General features: G+C 44.0%; 2 protein-coding genes across 4 annotated transcripts; both read left to right on the top strand.

The window, feature by feature from the left end:
* Window positions 1–12,687, top strand: LOC110504135 (calcium-binding protein 39). 3 transcript variants are annotated; one of them, XM_021582967.3, is made up of 9 exons: window positions 1–209; window positions 3,523–3,682; window positions 5,033–5,197; window positions 5,794–5,912; window positions 8,974–9,142; window positions 9,285–9,344; window positions 9,729–9,794; window positions 10,164–10,307; window positions 10,413–12,687. In XM_021582967.3, exons 2-9 carry the CDS (start codon window positions 3,569–3,571, stop codon window positions 10,599–10,601), a joined length of 1,026 nt encoding a protein of 341 aa, XP_021438642.3. In that variant the 5' UTR covers window positions 1–209; window positions 3,523–3,568; the 3' UTR covers window positions 10,602–12,687. The 3 variants fall into 3 exon arrangements, with proteins under 3 accessions (XP_021438642.3, XP_021438644.3, XP_021438643.3); XM_021582969.3 differs by having other exon boundaries at window positions 1–204; XM_021582968.3 differs by having other exon boundaries at window positions 7–151.
* A 76-nt stretch (window positions 12,688–12,763) lies between these two features.
* On the top strand, window positions 12,764–18,952 carry LOC110504134 (integral membrane protein 2C). Its single transcript, XM_021582966.3, has 6 exons — window positions 12,764–13,255; window positions 15,062–15,208; window positions 16,659–16,847; window positions 16,960–17,070; window positions 17,429–17,576; window positions 17,692–18,952. Exons 1-6 carry the CDS (start codon window positions 13,160–13,162, stop codon window positions 17,781–17,783), a joined length of 783 nt encoding a protein of 260 aa, XP_021438641.1. The 5' UTR covers window positions 12,764–13,159; the 3' UTR covers window positions 17,784–18,952.
* Window positions 18,953–19,606: the final 654 nt, after the last annotated feature.

Raw genomic sequence — 19,606 nt, forward strand, 5'->3', positions numbered from 1 at the left:
AGCGTTACACGACCAGCGTGGGGCGGTAGACCTCGATGCCCAACCAGTCGCACTCGTACACATAAAGGACTAGGAAATATACAACATTTCAAACAAGGGGAGGCGACAAATAAGGAAAACAAAGGAGCCTCTAATCCAACGGGACGAACCGGTACATAGTCGTTAGCGTTTCAGACATCCGTGGAGAGTGATAAGATCGAGTTTGTAAGGTTTGATATTGTATTTGTCATTTGGATGACACAATTAGCTGGCCTGCCTGCATTGGCCAATGATGTTCGCTAACGCCAGGCAGTTATCTGTCTGACTATCGACGTTAGCCAGCTAGCGGAGGCCTGTCAAAGCATTTCACGTTATTTGTTAGCTGCTACACGAGACGTTCAAGACCTTGAACTTAAAAAATAGCAAGCAAATTGTGTGATCTTCCTAACTATCTTCAACTACAGTAGTTAGTACAGTAACTAGCTAGCTGGCGCTGTTATAGCCAGCTAACGTTAGCTAGCCAACTAACTAACTAGATTTCTGGTTAACGTTAGCTAGTCAGACAGCATTGCCGTTGTGGTAGTTAAGTTAGCAAGCGAGCTAACTAGTAATATTTAAAGGCCTGTTGTGTAAGTAGGCCTCCCGTATGGACCACAATATGAGACGTCAGTTGGCAGGATTGCACGACTTTATGGACACTACCTAGCAGTTTACAATTAGCCAACGCGAAATATTGTGCGCAGACGCTGGCTGACATCTGCACCACACACCCTATTTTGAGGCTCTATGGCGTGGATAACGAGGGCGGATCCCTGTTTTACCGCTTGCTGATGTTAGCTAAGCTACATTAGCAATGAGCGAGTGATGCAAGAATGTTTTGGTAGTTCATAGTTCGCAACTGCACACGTTGTCTTCCAACTTGCTAGCTACACTAACTACTCTTCTTTCCAATGTCTATCTCCAATGCTAGCCCGTACTACTAGTTAAATTAAGGACCAATACCAGTCTAGTAGGCTACCATTATCGCACGAGTTGAACGTACTATTAACGTTACCAAAATCATCATGGAAATGCACCATGATTGTTTCCAAAGACACTCTGCTTGCTAGTTGGCTATGTATGCAATCTGCACAGATACAATTGTGAATTCGTTATTCTCTATCTAGTACTTAACCAACAGCTTTAAACATGTTACATCTGTTTTGTCTGCTTATCTACATCATTCTAATAACCAAAGGGGGTCACGTTGGAATAGAGCGGAGTTGGTCAAATTCGGATCTGGGGCCTCCCCTTCATCCACGTTTTGGTTTCTGACCTAACACTACACAGCTGATTAAAATAACCAAGTCATCAAGTTTTGATTATCTGAATCCACTGTGTAGTGTTAGGGCAAAAACCGAAACGTTTGGAAAACCCTGGAGTAGAGGAGTGCTGCCTACATTAATTAACTTTAGCCTGCAAGTGAAATATGGATTGACCACTTGGAGAAGGCGAAAGGTGCCCAGAGATTCAGTTCAAACCAGGGGCGGGTGTCTGTGTTTCTATTTTAATCTGTTAACATGGGACACATCAGATATGACCAGGCTAGGTCTTGCTTTAGTGCTGGTTGGTTATATTCTTGGCTCCAGTGCTGGGTTCTAATTATAAATGTAGATGCCAAGACAGGTCAGAGACTGAGCAAGACTGTGCCAGAGTTTGGGTTCACAGGTCAGGGGAAGATCACATCTGGAAACAGGTTGCCAAAGTAGACTGACTGACTGGTCTGGTACATCACCCTGTGTCTCGTTCATTATCCACTACTTTCTGGGAGTAACTTCACTGGTCTTGGCTGTACACAACAGTGCTATTGGAATCCATGTTGGGTTTTGATAGCTGAGGAATGCTCAACTCTTCTCTTTTATATCGCGGAGAAGTTGATTATTGATAACAGGTTGTGTGATTTGACGGCAACAACATTGAGTTGCCATCAATCAATATTTTTATCGACTACAACCACCTACTTTCCTGATTTGTGTTGCTCAACTCCGTGTGAAAGCACTTGTGCCAATTGAATCTGTTTTACGTAGTACATCAAGGCTGTTGTCTCCAGTTAAGCAACAACGAGGAGAAAGTAGGTTGTATTCAATGAAAGTGAATTTCAGTATTCCCCGTGAAAGAACCACAGTTAGTTACAAACTTAGGTACATGTAAAAATCTAAATTCTTAAAAACGCCTACAAGTATCGACTGAGGGGACTCAATGGTGTTGCTATCAAATCACGCAACCTGTTATTAATAACTCAACTCCATAATATAAGGGACTTGAGTGTTCCTCAGCTATTTTGGACTAGCTGCATTGTCATGGATGTTCTAAAATGGGGGACATTTTAAGTAATTCTCCTTTCTGCACCCTTTTACATAGAAACTGCACCCATCCCTCTGGTGTGAGTTCAACCCTGCCTAATTCGACAAATTTAGCACCACTGATGTCAGATTGACACCGCGGTGATACAGCATAGTACCGGGGCAGCAGGTAGCCTAGTGGTTAGAGAGTTGGACCAGTAACCCAAATCCCAGAGCTGACATGGTAAAAATCTGTCTTTCTGCCCCTGAACAAGGCAGTTAACCCACTGTTCCTAGGCCATCATTGAAGATAAGAATTTGTTCTTAACTGACTTGCCTAGTTACATTTGGGAATTTGAGGGCTGCCAGTTGCCCATCCCTTGCCCTAGATAAAAGCTCAGTGAGAGAAGGTCTGACGTGTCCCACTGAGGGCCTCATGTATTCCCCCGGATCTCACTGCTCTAGATACGGTTATAAGCACCTTACAGTTTGTTTGGGGAGGGGTGTGTGAGAGGATATGTGGTGGGTTTGTGTTGTTTACACTAGTGGGGAGAGGCTGGAAAAGGGGAGAAGTACCGGTAAATGGAGGTTTCTGTGACCTTAACAACACTAGAAGGGGTCATTGGAATAGGGTAGGGCAGTGGACGTTCTACCTCTGTAAGCACTGACTACCACTGACCAATCAGTCATGTCTCTATGTCACCTCCTCTTATGATGCAACTGGTCAGTAAACCAATCAATTTGATCCATAGTTAAAGTAAACACAACTCCTGCAGTTAGCCTGCCCTTTCAACAACCTCATGCACAATTAGAGTAATGCTTAATATCAAATCTCAGTATGAGGGTGAGGATCAACATTTTGCTTCCACCTTTTTTAACTGTTTCCTGTCTTCAGATCAATCTGTTTAGCCTGCCCCTCTACATCCTGTTGTTTCTTAGCACTATGAATCTTGGTGTCAGTATGACTTATGAATTGTGAGTCAGTAGGTTATGAATTGTGAGTGAGTAGTATCTTTGTATCAGTATGATTCATGATGAATAGTGAGTCACATTGTTAGTGCCTTTACTGATTTGGCTCCTCCTCACTGAGCTCTCTGAGTCTGTACTGATGCAGTTTGAACAACTGTCACAGTTTGGTTTAGTCTTTCTCTGCAGAGCCCTTTCTTTCTCTCTTTCTCATTTATCATCTCCAGTTTATATTTTCTCTCTTTCCTGTGGATAGGTAGGACTGTGCACTCGCTGCTTGGTCGCCCACGGTAACCACCACCATGCCGTTCCCCTTTGGCAAGTCCCACAAGTCGCCGGCAGACATCGTCAAGAACCTGAAGGACAACATGACGGTGTTGGAGAAACACGACATCTCTGACAAGAAGGCTGAGAAGGTAAACACAAAGACATACAGACAGTACCTCCTAGTTACACCTCTCTCCCACTGCTCTAACTTGATTAGTGACCTCAGAAATTCTATGGAAGCGATGGAGTGGGGAATTTCAAACCCCTCCCTCTAAGAGTTTGAATTGACTACAGTGTAAATAAATAAATAAATAGGCAGGCCTCTTCAACTCTGTTCCTGGAGAGCTACCCTTCTGTAGTTTTTCATTCCAACCCTAGCTGTAACTAACCTGATTCAGCTTATCAACCAACTAATTATTAGAATCAAGTGTGGTAGATTAGGGTTGGAGTGAAAACCTACAGGACGGTCGCTCTCTGGGAACAGGGTTGGAGTGTGAACCTACAGAACGGTCGCTCTCTGGGAACAGGGTTGGAGTGTGAACCTACCGGACGGTCACTCTCTGGGAACAGGGTTGGAGTGTGAACCTACAGAACGGTCGCTCTCTGGGAACAGGGTTGGAGTGTGAACCTACCGGACGGTCACTCTCTGGGAACAGGGTTGGAGTGTGAACCTACAGAACGGTCGCTCTCTGGGAACAGGGTTGGAGTGTGAACCTACCGGACGGTCGCTCTCTGGGAACAGGGTTGGAGTGTGAACCTACAGAACGGTCGCTCTCTGGGAACAGGGTTGGAGTGTGAACCTACCGGACGGTCGCTCTCTGGGAACAGGGTTGGAGTGTGAACCTACCGGACTGTCGCTCTCTGGGAACAGGGTTGGAGTGTGAACCTACCGGACGGTCACTCTCTGGGAACAGGGTTGGAGTGTGAACCTACAGAACGGTCGCTCTCTGGGAACAGGGTTGGAGTGTGAACCTACCGGACGGTCGCTCTCTGGGAACAGGGTTGGAGTGTGAACCTACCGGACGGTCGCTCTCTGGGAACAGGGTTGGAGTGTGAACCTACCGGACGGTCGCTCTCTGGGAACAGGGTTGGAGTGGGAACCTACCGGACGGTCGCTCTCTGGGAACAGGGTTGGAGTGGGAACCTACCGGACGGTCGCTCTCTGGGAAAACCTACCGGACGGTCGCTCTCTGGGAACAGGGTTGGAGACCCCAGGTGTAATATGGTATCTGTGTTTCAAAAATATATATGAACAAAAAGAAATTGCCTGTCATGTTTGACTAGAGACATTGGTCCCAACAACCTGTTGAGGGTTTCCTTTCATAACAAGCCATCTCTACACTCTGAAGAAAGTGTATGATGGGATAAACAGTACAACATGGGATGGTGGGTGTCAGGGGATAGCTAGGTCAGAGGAAACAGTATGGTGACTGATGGAGAGCTAGCTTATATAATGTAGAGAGCTCATTTCATCTGTGTCTGGCTCTATGTGTGTCCAGGCCACGGAGGAGGTGTCTAAGAGCCTCGTGGCGATGAAGGAGATTCTGTACGGCACCAATGAGAAGGAGCCCCAGACAGAGGCGGTGGCCCAGCTGGCCCAGGAGCTTTACAACAGTGGCCTGCTCAGCACCCTCGTAGCTGACCTGCAGCTCATCGACTTTGAGGTGAAACACTTTTACACTGTGTTTGTTTGTCTTTGGGACAGATGCAGGGATATGAGAGATTTCTTTTGAGATGCTGACTAGAAAGGTGGGTCTCCTTTGGGAGGAGTGATATAGATGAGAGAGACTGATTTGTGTCGCTGTACAGAAAGAGTCAAGACTGACTGTGTTCAGTCTCTTCTACTGGCACATGGACATGCTTTCACAGGGACATTTTTTTTTTCTTTCCTCCCTGCAATGTGTGTGTGTGTGTGTGTAGACTTCACTGAGTCAGTGTGGTGTGATTCTCCTCTTCCTCTTTGACACGCTCAACCTCCACATCCTTCAGTTGGTCTGGGTCATTCTCACCCATCAGAAGAGACATCTGTCTTAGCTATTCCTGCTATAGGGAGGCTGGAATTGATAATGGGTGCAAAAACAACGCAATGATATTAATATGAAATGTTACGATTCACCAATGGTGCTAATACGTGAATGTTTTTATCACCATAACATGTATAAGAACATTGAATTTAGGTTCAGAAAAACTTTATGGCTGACCCTTTGTGATTTTTAACACTTTTCTGACATTGCTTCATGTCATTTCTGTACAACATCAGGGTAAGAAGGATGTGGCTCAGATCTTCAACAACATCTTGAGGCGTCAGATCGGGACGCGGACGCCCACGGTGGAGTACCTCTGTACTCAGCAGAACATCCTCTTCATGCTGCTCAAAGGGTGAGGCCTGGCCAGGGTGCCCAAACTCACACTACAACCTATCATTTACCATGTTGGGGTGTAGTGTTTTTGTGTTGGTTACCACATTGTCTCAATACAAAATAATGAAATACATCAAAATAGAAATAACTATTGCAGAAGTTGACAGAAAGCAGATATTGATAGTAATAACTGGAGACTTTAACAGTCCTATATCAGGGATCATCAACTAGATTCAGCCGTGGGCAGATTTCTTTATTTTTTAGTGGCTGGTCGGGGGCCAGAACATAATTACAAATCATTTGTAGACTGAAAGAAACCCAAACAGATGTGTGTGACTAATACACAATCATTTCAAACCTTGCTTACATTTGTATACGATGTGTCTCTATTATATGTGGGAATACTTGAACAGATTTCTTATAGTAAAATCACTTGGAACTGATTTTCTGGTGTTTTTACAGTCAGAATGGATCATTATTTTTTAAAGTACTGGACACTCCCGAACTATCTTGTGCTTAGCTGTTTTTAAAAAGCTTAGCCTGTATTCTCTTCTCTTTCTCCATTTGATAGGCTATATGAATGACTGTTGGAAATGCTTCATTGTTTTATGTATGGCGTTCTCCCGATCAAACAATGAATGTAAAGGAGTTCCATTTCAAAGTCATTTTTCTCGCCTAAAAACACAAGTTAGAGGACTAATAATGAGGGAGAACAAAGCATATCAATATCCTATAGAAACATCTAATGACCAGTTTAAGCTTATTAAGAAAGAAATGATCAGTGTAGACCATGAATATCCCTCCAAGCGAGGTTTAAACGCTTTACGACAACTTAAAGTTAGGAACATCAGCTTATTTCCCAAATATTCTAGCCTACGAAGGAGTTGTCCTAAAGTTGTGGCGTTCGTAAATAACACAAATTAATGTCTGTAGCGTAAGACTAGGCATAGGCTATTTTCAATCACAGCTTTATGATAGATAGAAGAAACAATGTTTATTTCCCTATTTTATAAGGCAATTATTATCCAGTTGTGAAGACAGTAGACTGTGTATATCCAGCCCTAGCCCTAGTCCTATTTTATGAGGCAATTATTATCCAGTTGTGAAGACAGTAGACTGTTTCTATCCAGCCCTAGTCCTATTTTATGAGGCAATTATTATCCAGTTGTGAAGACAGTAGACTGTTTCTATCCAGCCCTAGTCCTATTTTATGAGGCAATTATTATCCAGTTGTGAAGACAGTAGACTGTTTCTATCCAGCCCTAGCCCTAGTCCTATTTTATGAGGCAATTATTATCCAGTTGTGAAGACAGTAGACTGTTTCTATCCAGCCCTAGCCCTAGTCCTATTTTATGAGGCAATTATTATCCAGTTGTGAAGACGGTAGACTGTTTCTATCCAGCCCTAGCCCTAGTCCTATTTTATGAGGCAATTATTATCCAGTTGTGAAGACAGTAGACTGTTTCTATCTTCTATCCAGCCCTAGCCCTAGTCCTATTTTATGAGGCAATTATTATCCAGTTGTGAAGACGGTAGACGGTAGACTGTTTCTATCCAGCCCATGATGTAGTCCTATAACCTACACTACATGACCAAAGTATGTGGACACCTGCTCGTTGAACATCTCATTCCAAAATCATGGGCATTAATATGGAGTTGGTCCCCCTTTGCTGCTATAACAGTATCCACTCTTCTGGGAAGGCTTTCCACTAGATGTTGGAACATTGCTGCAGGGACTTGCTTCCATTCAGCCACGAGCATTACTGAGGCCGAGCACTGATGTTGGGCATTAGGCCTGGCTCAAAGGTGGCGTTCCAATTCATCCCAAAGGTGTTCGATGGGGTTGAGGTCAGGGCTCTGCAGGCCAATCAAGTTCTTCCACACTAATCTCAACAAACCATTTCTGTATGGATGGGGGCATTGTCATGGTGAAACAGGAAAGGGCCTTCTCCAAACTGTTACCACAAAGTTGTAAGCACAGAATCATCTAGAATGTCTTTGTATGTTGTAGCATTAAGATTTCCCATCACTGGAACTAAGGGGCCTAGCCCGAACAATGAAAAACAGCCCCAGACCTTTATTCCTCTTCCACCAAACTTTACAGTTGGCACTATGCATTGGGGCAGGTGTTTCCACTGCTCCAGAGTCCAATGGCGCAGAGCTTTACACCACTCCAGCCGATGCTTGGAATTGCGCTTGGTGATCTTAGGCTTGTTTGCTGCTGCTTGGCCATGGAAACCCATTTCATGAAGCTCCCGACGAACAGTTCTTGTGCTGACGTTGCTTCCAGAGCCAGTTTGGAACTCTGTAGTGAGTGTTGCGCTTCAGCACTCGGCGGTCTTGTTCTGTGTGGCCTACCACTTTACAACTGAGCTGTTGTTGCTACTAGACATTTCCACTTCACAATAACAGCACTTGTACCTCAGTTGACCGGGGCAGCTCCTGCAGGGCAGAAATTTGACGAACTGACTTGTTCGGAAGGTGGCATCCTATGACAGTGTCATGTTGAAAGTCACTGAGCTCTTCAGTACGGGCCACTCTACTGCCACTGTTTGTCTATGAAGATTGCATGGATGTGTGCTCAATATTTATATACATGTCAGCAATGGGGGTGGCTGAAATAGCTGAATCCACTAATTTGAAGGAGTTTCCACATACTAGTGTAGCTCACTACAGTAAGACAGCCCGTTCCTCATGACAGTCAGTCACTGCTCCATCACAGCACACACACCTGCTCCTTGCTAGAGCTCCTCCACAATAAAGGAATGTTAGAAAAGATGTACCTGCTATTAACCTCTGCCCAGGCGTTCAATAACATTCTCTTTCGTCATGATTCATCCCGTTGTATTGAATTTCACGCTGTAGCCCGACTGTCGTTTTAGCTGTTTTCTTTTTCCAACAATATTTTTGTTGTAGTTGGGGGGGGGGGAGGGGGGGGATTGGCCAATAGGGTGCGATAGCATCGTATGTCAATGTTTTATGGGTACATAATTACGTTAGGACTAAGGTTGACATCGCCCAACCCTACTTGCGTCGTAATAACGGGATACCTCTTTCCTATTCAAATGTCCACCTGGTAGGTACGAGTCTCCAGAGATCGCTTTGAACTGTGGCATCATGCTGAGGGAGTGTATCAGGCACGAGCCGCTGGCCAAGATCACTCTGGGGGCCGAGCAGTTCTACGACTTCTTCAGATACGTGGAGATGTCCACGTTCGACATCGCTTCAGACGCATTCGCCACCTTTAAAGTGAGTTTTCCAAAATGACTGCCATTTTTCTCAGAACTGTAATATCTCAGACCCCCTAGGACCGTGGCTTTCTTGGGACCTAGATAGAGGGCCTGCATTTTTAGCTCATTGGTTAAAATAGCTGTATATTTTCCTCTTCCAGGACTTGCTAACGAGACACAAGATTCTGAGTGCAGAGTTCCTGGAGCAGCATTACGACAGGGTAAGTCCTCCACATTGTGCTGAAATGTAACCCGACGAGGACACATCTCCATGACGCGTTTCTTTGAATTCTCCTTTTTCTGAATAGCAACCTGCCCTGGTTAACGGAGCTTTTTAAGACTGAGGTTACGCCAGGATAAGCTGAGTTTATTTGCGCTAAACCCCAGCCTGACAACGGAGTATTTCAGAGACATCTGAGACCCATGAAAAGTATACCAGGGAATATGGAAATTACCTTGGCAGCACAGTACTCAGTACCTGTTTTGAATGTCTATCGGTGTGAGAATGTCACTAGTTGGCTTGTCACCGAATTTGCAAACAAGCAGATGCACTCTGAAATAGCGCTTGACATTCACTATGATTCTTTCTCCTCCCCTCCCTTCAGTTCTTCAGTGAATATGAGAAGTTACTCCACTCTGAGAACTACGTGACTAAAAGGCAATCCCTCAAGGTAAGAACGTTGGTCCTGTTGTCGTAAACCGCTGTCAATTGTATTTGTATGTATACCTGTTTTTGAGGGCTAAGTATAGATGGTCTCTTACATGGTGTTTGGTTACTGAATATCACCAAGCTGACCGATGTCGCATCAGTCTGTGGATGTAGTAGGTTTTCGATACATTTCGTCTGCCTGGTAACGTCCTCTTATTTTTGCCAATGCATAGCAGTATCTTCACTTTGCCTAGTGTAAACCCAACTGTTTATATAGTTTTAGCTGAATCTTGTTTCAAACCTGGCGTTTAAATTAATTATTACTTTGTCACCTACCACAGACTAATTGCAATTATTACTTAATGTTTTTTGTCACACTGAAACAATCTAGTTGCTGGGAGAGCTACTTCTCGATCGACACAATTTCACCATCATGACAAAATACATCAGCAAGCCAGAGAACCTCAAGCTAATGATGAACCTTCTTCGAGACAAAAGCCGCAACATCCAGTTTGAGGCCTTCCACGTCTTCAAGGTAAAATAAAGAAACGAGAGACTATAGCAAGGCTCTAGCAGGCGGTGCAATTTGATGAGTTTAGTTAGATTGTAAGAATAATTTGTCCTCTTCCTTCCCCTGTAGGTGTTTGTGGCCAACCCCAACAAGACACAGCCCATCTTGGACATTCTTCTGAAGAACCAGACCAAACTCATCGAGTTCCTCTCCAAGTTCCAGAACGACAGGACGGAGGACGAACAGTTCAATGATGAAAAGACGTACCTGGTCAAACAGATCAGAGATCTGAAGAGGTCGTCCCCCCAGGAGGCCTGAGGGAGGGGCTTAAGGGGTCCAGACAACATCTGGATAACGGACTCATCAGCAGCTGCTGCTGTTCTGGTTTTTCCACCATTTTGAGGAAGAAAAAAAATAACGCGCCCACATCAAGTCATCAGGAAGTCTCCCGCTCATTCTGCTGTTCAACGCAACGGACATTAGATTTATTTTTATTTTTTCAGATTTTTATTTCCAATATCTCCTTTTAAAAAGATGAACATAATAGATGCTGCTTGTTTCTTCCACATTAAGACATGTGGAAGGGTAACATCAACAACACAACAAAGGTCATTCAAACATAGTAACAACGAAATCTACATTTGAGTGCTATGCAGACTTCTGACACACATGTAGTGCTATAATATCAACATAAACCTTGAGATGAAAAGGTACTAGCAAAGTGAGCATGGTTGCATGCCTTCTTCGAATGTGACAGATAAATCGCTGTACTTGGCTAAACGCTGGCCCTGTCTACTTAGTGTCACAGTCTGCAAAAAGCACGTACCAGCTACAACTCTTATCTATGCTTTCATCGTATACAGCAGCAACAGTGATACATTTTGTAATGGGCTCTCCAGTGGCCTCATACCAAACCATGCAGCTATTGGTGTGTTGTGAAACAGCACAAAGCGAATGATATGGATAAAATGCTAGATATTATTTCGGTACAGGCCTGACTTGTTCTGGGACAGGGTGAACATGTACATATGACTTTTATTTTTGCTTTGTAGATTTTGTTGAAACATTGACAAATGAATATATATATTTTACCTTAAATCAAGTTTTTCGGTAATTCTAATCAAATTCATTTTTAAGAGGAAAAATGTATTTTTTTTTTTGCATTTAATTTTACTGCTGAATTTAAATGGTGGCTGGTTTTTCTTTGTACATAATATCCAGCCAGGGCCAGCTCTTACATTGTTAACCTAGAGGACATTACTAATAATTAGTACAGCTGGGGAATGTAATGGTATTAGCCCAGATCTCTTAATCCTCTTTTCTTTCTGTCTGTATTTCAGTAACTCGGACGACTAAAATGTGCTGGGGTGCCAGGACAGTGGGGTGGAGGGGAGGCCTGGAGGGAATGGGATGGGGCAAGGTGATAACTAAAACATCAAGCCTGTGTGTTTGTGCTGAGCAGCCAGCCAATGGTCACCTTCCTCTGCTCAGACGTTGCATGTATCAACCAATGGTTGCGTGCCACGTCATCCACTGAGAGATTGCTATAACATATGTGGTTAGCTGATATGTAAAATATATCATATACAAGCATTGTAAGATCTGGCTGGTGTCAGACATGCCTGGGTAGAGGAACACGCCCTCCATCACCCAACTGGAATCTGATCCGGGGGGGGGGTTGAGGGGGATTTCAGAGAATCGCATCATTCTTCCCCCCACTCATCCACTCTGGTTTATTATGATATTCACTGCTTTCTGGTGGTGTTGCACCATATCTAGTGAGCTTCAGGAGTTGACAATTACTTGGCACATTCAAATGTTTCCCCTTTACCAACCAGTTTGAGCCTTTTTCATTGGGGTTGAAATTCCAGTACAATTCCAGAGCATTAAGTATGTTCTTTGGAGATTGTTTAAATGTTTACTTTACACTGACTGAGCTAATCTGCCATTTGAAACACCATATTTATTTGAGGGATGGAGTTGATTGGATGACATGAATATATTGCATATATACCACTCAAAAGACATGTTTACTTGCAGTGAAGGATATGGTCAGAGAGTGATGTTGAACCAAGTGCTTTTGACTGAAAGCTCAAGATATCCCAATAGATGGCAGATCAACCATTTCATTGTGCAAACCAACAGAGACCAGTATTCCTCAATGCATACTTAAATTGCATGTTCCTCTACTGGCTGCATGGTACTCTCTACAAGCAATGTTGTACTGGAATTTTCTTCCGAAAATAACAAATGAACATTTGAGATAGCCAAATAATTTCAAGCTATGTCTAACCTTTGACTCCAGTCCCAGCACATTGAGTGTGTGGGTGCTTTCAGTTGTGTCAAAGGCTTTGGCCTTACCATCTAAACATAAATAAATGAAAAACATTTGGAATAAATTTAACCTTTGCTCAGTGTTAATTGTTTCTCATTGTCCTTTCCTGTATCTATCTGCTGAATGTATGGAAGAGTAAAATCTTTTTTTTTTTAAATCCAGCACTCAATTTACGCTATACCCTATCCTGGATGTTGACGACGTGTGCGTTATTTAGCTATGGATACTTGGCTATTGTAGCTTTTTCTTTTTATAAACAGAATGTGCTAATGATACCGCATAATTATCAGTTCCCCCTTTCTTTATTTTTCTCACGGACGGTACTCTTCACACACTACTCATCGTCACGTAGACGTAACTCATTCCAGTGCCGGTGCCTTTAAGTGGGCTTAAAAGTCAAACTTCCGGTAGATTGATACCACCAGCTAGCTAGCTATATTGTATCAGTAACAACAGAAGAGGCTCGCATACGAAAGGGAATCTAGCTACTGTAGCTAGAAAGAATCGAAACCCACCCGACCAGTCTTTGACAGGGACAGCCATGGTCAAGATCACTTTCCAGTCCGTCGCGGGACAGAAAGCCGAGAAAGAGCAGAATGATGGCGACAAGACCGACATTCTCATAACCCATCCAATGGTAAATAAGTGATGCATTTCTCTGTTGTGGTTGGCAACATATATCGCTTTGTGTGCTGTGCCCTTCGATAAAACATAGCTAGCTAGCGCTACCTCCAGCAATAATGAAGTTACGCGCGGTGGGCTGTCAAGCGTCTGCAGGGCATTTTACCAGTACAATCATCGACGTAACAGGAGCATTTTAACGTTATTTGACAGCAGAGCAGCCATTGTCATTTATAAGGAAATAAAACGATGCTGTGCGGCTAACGAGCTCTTTGTGGAAATTTTGCCAAATAGTCTACGGATAAAGGGGAACTGCTAACATTACTATTGAACATAGTTAAGGGGATGTTCTTAGACCGATTAGCTTCATTGACATCAATTATTTAGGCCAACGTTAGGCTCTGAGAATGTAACTCTAATGTTGTCAATATCGGAGTTAAATTCTTAGTTGTAAGAACCTAAACCAAGAAGGATCAAATTGTTATTTAAGCATAGGCCTATAATGTTGGCTGTGGGTTATGAATAATTATTGTATCTCTTGGGAAATGTGACTGGATTACAATAAAAACATGTTTACCAAACACAGGCAGCAGACAACATGGCAGATGGAGGTTACTGCTGGCCATGCAAGTTCATATTTAATAAGTAGCATCACTGTGCCAGCAGTAGGCTACAGTCCTCAACTTGTGATGCAGTCGTTCAAGGAAAGCTTGGCTTCTCAGCATCCTGCTGTTTCAAATCCAATAAAATATGCTTTTCTTTCAGTCAGCCCCCTGCATTCAGTAATGAACTACAATGAAAGCCTGAGACAAGTATTTGATCAAAGGTTTGAAATATGCATCTTCACCAATTAGGCTGTATGTGTGCCTGTTTTTATCTCAAGGGTAAGTTGGCAGTGACCTATTGGCAGTTACCTTCTATAATATAGTGTTTGTTGGAAATGTAAACAGACTATCGTCACATTTTCAGTCAATCTAAGGCCCTCCTATCTCAATCAGCAGGGAAGAACACTGGTAAAAATCTGTCTCTGTGGGGAAAACGCACACAGACAGCGAAAATGATGCCTAGTCTATCCCTTCATCCTTGTGCATCTTATCTCCTAGTTTATCCTTCACCACAGGTTGTCATAACGCTAAGATTTTAGCTTTGATAGTCTTGTGAGCTGTTTTCATACATAGGCAATAGGAGATCAGTCAGGATATTTTCAAGTACCAGCTAAGAATAGCTTGCTTTGTTGTCTCCTATGCACAGAGCTCATCTTCCAGGATAAATGTACCTGTACACCCACCTATCCACCCACGTAGTTGCACATATACGGTAGAAAGGATTTCCACTCACATCCGTCACATGTTATGTTAATTATCATAAATGGTTACGTGAGCGGTGTAGGCTACAATCGTGCGCCTATTGCCAACCCGTGCCACCCTGCCAACAAACAGGTTGAGCGTGTGACAGAGGCAGATGGGGTGAGAGACTGGGGGTGGTGTTACTCTCTGTCTTTAGAAGTGCCATGTTACTAGCCACTCTGTTATCCATCTCTGCCTCCCACGTTGCTGTTCCCCTGCTAAAACATGCAGATTTATTCTATCTAAGACCAGGAACATAATGCACTCTTAACCCCACCTGACTTAGTCTGCCCTGTTCTGATGTGCCTCCATAGAATATCTGTGAAACACTAGCTTTTCACCAAGTACCAAAGCCTTACCAGTAAGCTTTGTCTGAGCTTCTTCTGTATTGTGAGGCAGCCTGCTGTAGAAGTACACTGCCTGGACAGGACACTAGCCTGTGTTTAAGTATGTGGCCCTGTGTCTCTCCCTGTCAGGAGGATGAGGAGGAGCTGGTTCTGCCTCTGCGCTCAGGGAGATCTCCTCTGAATGGCCTATGCTGCCTGACCTTTGGCCTGGTGGTCTTCATGTCTGGTCTGGTGTTGGCCTCCATCTATGTCTACCGCTACTACTTCATACCGCAGGTACCTAGAACCTACATCCAGTGACAGCATGAGACAATACTCTGATATCGCTCTGTCCTCTATGGTCCTACACTACATATACAAAAGTATGTGGACACCCGTTCAAAATTGTGGATTTGGTTATTTCAGCCACCCCGTTGCTGACAGGTGTATCAAATCGAGCACACAGCCATGCAATCTCCATAGACCAACATTGGCAGTAGAATGGTCTTACTGAAGAGCTCAGGGACTTTGAACGTGGCATCGTCAGAGGATGCCACCTTTCCAACAAGTCAGTTCGTCAAATTTCTGCCCTGCTAGAACTGCAACGATCAGCTGTATTGCTGTTTTTGTGAAGTGGAAACGTCTAGGAGCAACAGCGGCTCAGCCACAAAGTGGTAGGCCACACAAGCTCACAGAACGGGCCGGCTAGAGTGCATAGCATGTAAAGATTGTCCGTCCTCGGTTGCAACACTCACTACCGAGTTACAAACTGCCTCTGGAAGCAACATCAGCACAATAACTGTTCGTCGGGAGCTTCATGAAATGGGTTTCCATGACCGAGCAGTCGCAGACAAGCCTAAGATCACCATGCACAATGCCATGCGTTGGGTGGCGTAAAGCTCACAGCCATTGGACTCTGTAGCAGTGGAAAGTCCGACGGACAAATCTGGGTTTGGCATATGCCAGGAGAACGTTTCCTTCCCGACTGCATTGTGCCAACTGTAAAGTTTGTTGGAGGAGGAATAATGGTCTGGGGCTGTTTTTCATAGTTCGGGCTAGGCCCCTTAGTTCCAGTGAAGGAAAATCTTAACGCTACAGCATACAGTACGATGACATTCCAGGGGATTCTGTGCTTCCAACATTGTGGCAACAGTTTGGGGAAGGCATTTTCCTGTTTCAGCATGACAATGCCCCTGTGCACAAAGCGAAGTTCATACAGAAATGGTTTGTCAAGATCAGTGTGGAAGAACTTGATTGGCCTGCACAGAGCCCTGACCTCAACCCCATCAAACACTTTTGGGATGAATTGGAGCACCGACTGTGAGCCAGGCCTAATCGCCCAACATCAGTGCCCGACCTCACTAATGCTCTTGTGGCTGAATGGAAGCAAGTCCCTGCAGCAATGTTCCAACATCTATTGTAAAGCCTTCCCAGAAGAGTGGAGGCTGTTATAACAGCAAAGGGAGACAAACTTCATATGAATGATTTTGGAATGAGTTGTTGATCGAGCAGGTGTCCACATACTTCACATGTAGTGGGTCTTCTGATGTTGAATTTCTAAATGTGCATCCTGGTTTAACTGTCTCTGGTGGTGGTATAACGTTCATTTTGAGGTCAGTTGTTTATCAGACATTGGTCCTTCTTTCCCAGTCTGAGATCATGAAACGTTCAATAATAGCAGTGACTGTGATAATGAGGATGATCGTTAGTGATAGCCTTGCTAACGGTTCCCTGCGCCTTGACCTAGATCCCAGAGGAGAGTCTGTTCCACTGCAGGGTTCGTTATGAGGACTCTGTGTATGCCCCTCTGAGAGGCAGACAGGAGCTGGAGGAGAACGTGGGCATCTACCTGGAAGACAACTATGAGCAGATCAGCGTGCCTGTGCCCCACTTTGGAGGAAGCGACCCTGCTGACATCATCCACGACTTTCACAGGGTGAGGAGGACTAGGCACATCCACGCACGTACCCACACACCTGATGTAGAGTCAATCCGCCAGCTTTTTGACATGCATAGTTTTATTTAGTTTAGTTTCTGTCTGTCACCAGGGACTGACTGCCTACCATGACATCGCTCTGGACAAATGCTATGTCATCGAGCTCAACACCACCATCGTTATGCCCCCACGGAACCTCTGGGAACTGCTGGTCAATGTTAAGGTAACATTAAGCCTGTCTCTCTCACTTTCTGTTTGAGATGCCATCTCCCATTTTCCACAGCTTATTATTCCCTCTTTGTCCCCGTCTCTCTCTCTGCCTCTGTCTTTCTGTCTCTCTCAATTGAAGGGGGTTTAATGGCATGGGAAACATGTTTTACATTGTCAACGCAAGTGCAATGGATAATAAACTAAAGTGAAATAAACAATAAAAAATGAACAGTAAACATTACTCACAAGTTTCAAAGGAATGGAGGCATTTGACATGTCATTATGGCTATGTACAGTGTTATAATGATGTGCAAATAGTCTCTCTCATTCTCTCTGAACTCTAACCCTGTCCACCCCCCCTCTGTGTTTAGAAGGGGACATACCTGCCCCAGACCTACATTATCCAGGAGGAGATGTTTGTGACAGGGAGGGTTCACAACATGCGCCAGCTGGGGCCCTTCATCTACCGCCTGTGTAACGGCAAGGACACATACCGCCTGAAACGCCGCGCCCGCAGACGTGAGTCGGGAAGGAGGGGTTCAGAGCTTTGTATAAGGTTGTGCGGGTCATTCAGGGTCTGAATGGTCTACCTACTCTCTTGTCTAATAAAAGTATTTCACTGTCTGACCTGTAGGCATCAACAAACGGGAAGTGGCGAACTGCCATCGCATCCGGCACTTTGAGAACACGTTTGTGGTTGAGACGGTCATCTGTGATGGAGTGTAAACTGTTACCTCAGCTTGACCTTCTGGCACGACACCCTAAGGCACAGCCACCTCTCCAGCCACTGTAGCGCATCCCTGTGTAGATACTTAGAATGACCTTTCAGTTGCACTTTAACTATGGTTTTGTTATTTTTTTCCATATGTTTAACTCTTCTTTATAAACACACTGTTTATTTTAGGAATTGTCAGTAGTGAGGTTTTCCTTGTGTTTCCTGGTTGCAATAATACATGTTTTTCTCTGTAATTTACCTTGGATGAAATAGTTTCATGTAGCAGAACCACTAAGCCAATTATGATGGGGAGGTTTTTCCACTTAAGAGAACTGTGACGGCCTTGGTTGTCAGGGAAGACAACAGTTTCCAAGTGTTGTCATGGCGACAACTTGATTTCCCTGCTCTTGAAATTACTGCGCGTGTGAAATCCTGCTACTGTCAGCCACCACCGGACCTAATGTTGTCGCATCGCCCCCTCATCTTTCTCTTGCTCTGTCGCACTGTTTGTCTGTCACGACCCCCCCCCTCCCCCCCAGCACACCTCATGCTTCTCTTTTGTATCTCTTCTTCTTTAGCTCAGTCACCCTATCAAAGTAAAGGAAAACATGAATGTGAGTTTAAGAACCCTACAAAGAGAGTTAAGAACCAGTGTCCCTACAAAGTGAAGTAGACAAGTTGGCCATTATTAGTCTTTGTGTGTTTGCACCTGTATGTAAGGCCTCAAAAGTATAGAATCATGTACATGATACTTAATGTAGTTATGTAATATTATACCAGATTATTTCCAGCCAAGCTGCCCTTCTCCCTGTGAACGTGTCAGAATGTTTCTCCCTCCTTATTGATGCCCCTCTCATCACCTCTTATTGTGTATATTTCAGGGGAGGTTGAGCTTCTCCCCCTTCATTTGCACTCTTTATCAATGCTTTTGTGAGTCATTCTAGTAGAATTCTGTCATTTATTTTTCACCCTGCATGTGTGTTTCTCTAAGGATAAACCGCACTGTTAGAATATTTTCTAAGAGCACGTTTAAAGCCTTGGTCCAGAGTCAGAGACTGGACTAAAGTAATGATTGCTGTGAGGGAGTTTATTATATCATATGCTAATATATACCTTAGACAGGTCTGTATATTTTGTCTGCTGGTGAAGTCTTCTCTGTGAATAAAGTAGTTAAAACACCCAGGGGCTTCTATCCCTTGTTCTTTCTAAATAACTGTTACCACAAGGCACTACAGAGGGTACTGCGTACGGCCCAGTACATCACTGGGACTAATTTTCCTACCATCCAGCACCTCTCTACCAGGCGGTGTCAGAGGAAGGCCCTAAACATTGTCAGACTCCAGCCACGCTAATCATAGACTGTTCTCTCTGCTACCGCATGGCAAGCGGTACCAGAGCGCCAAGTCTAGGTCCAAGAGGCTTCTAAATAGCTTCTACCCCACAAGCCATAAGACTCCAGAACATCTAATCAAATGACTACCCAGACTATTTTCATTGACCCCCCCCCCATTTTAACACTGCTGCTACTCTCTGTTACTACTATGCATATAGTCACTTTAATATCTCTACCGCACATTGACTGTGTACCAGTACCCTGTGTATATAGCCTTGCTATTGTTATTTTACTGCTACTGTTTAATTATTTGTTACTTTCGTTTCTTATTTGTTTTGTTTTATTTTAAAACTGCATTGTTGGTTAAGGGCTTGTAAGTAAGCATTTCACTGTTGTATTTGGTGTATGTGACAAAACATTTGATTTGTTGCAGGCCTTCATGGAACATTTCGCTGTCCCGATTCTCTTTGGCTCTGTGCGTGTCACCAGCCTTGTTTCAGT

Source organism: Oncorhynchus mykiss, chromosome 24, assembly GCF_057628025.1.
Source record: "Oncorhynchus mykiss isolate SJ-2025 chromosome 24, ASM5762802v1, whole genome shotgun sequence".
NCBI lineage: Eukaryota > Metazoa > Chordata > Actinopteri > Salmoniformes > Salmonidae > Oncorhynchus > Oncorhynchus mykiss.

What these genes read in the sequence shown, in the direction of transcription:
- LOC110504135 (XM_021582967.3), top strand. Translation starts at nt 3,569, where the DNA reads ATGCCGTTCCCCTTTGGCAAGTCCCACAAGTCGCCGGCAGACATCGTC. An exon ending in ACGCATTCGCCACCTTTAAA is followed by an intron (nt 9,143 to 9,284) that starts GTGAGTTTTCCA and finishes TTCCTCTTCCAG; the next exon opens with GACTTGCTAACGAGACACAA. An exon ending in TGGAGCAGCATTACGACAGG is followed by an intron (nt 9,345 to 9,728) that starts GTAAGTCCTCCA and finishes CCCTCCCTTCAG; the next exon opens with TTCTTCAGTGAATATGAGAA.
- LOC110504134 (XM_021582966.3), top strand. Translation starts at nt 13,160, where the DNA reads ATGGTCAAGATCACTTTCCAGTCCGTCGCGGGACAGAAAGCCGAGAAA. An exon ending in TCATCCACGACTTTCACAGG is followed by an intron (nt 16,848 to 16,959) that starts GTGAGGAGGACT and finishes GTCTGTCACCAG; the next exon opens with GGACTGACTGCCTACCATGA. An exon ending in GAAACGCCGCGCCCGCAGAC is followed by an intron (nt 17,577 to 17,691) that starts GTGAGTCGGGAA and finishes TCTGACCTGTAG; the next exon opens with GCATCAACAAACGGGAAGTG.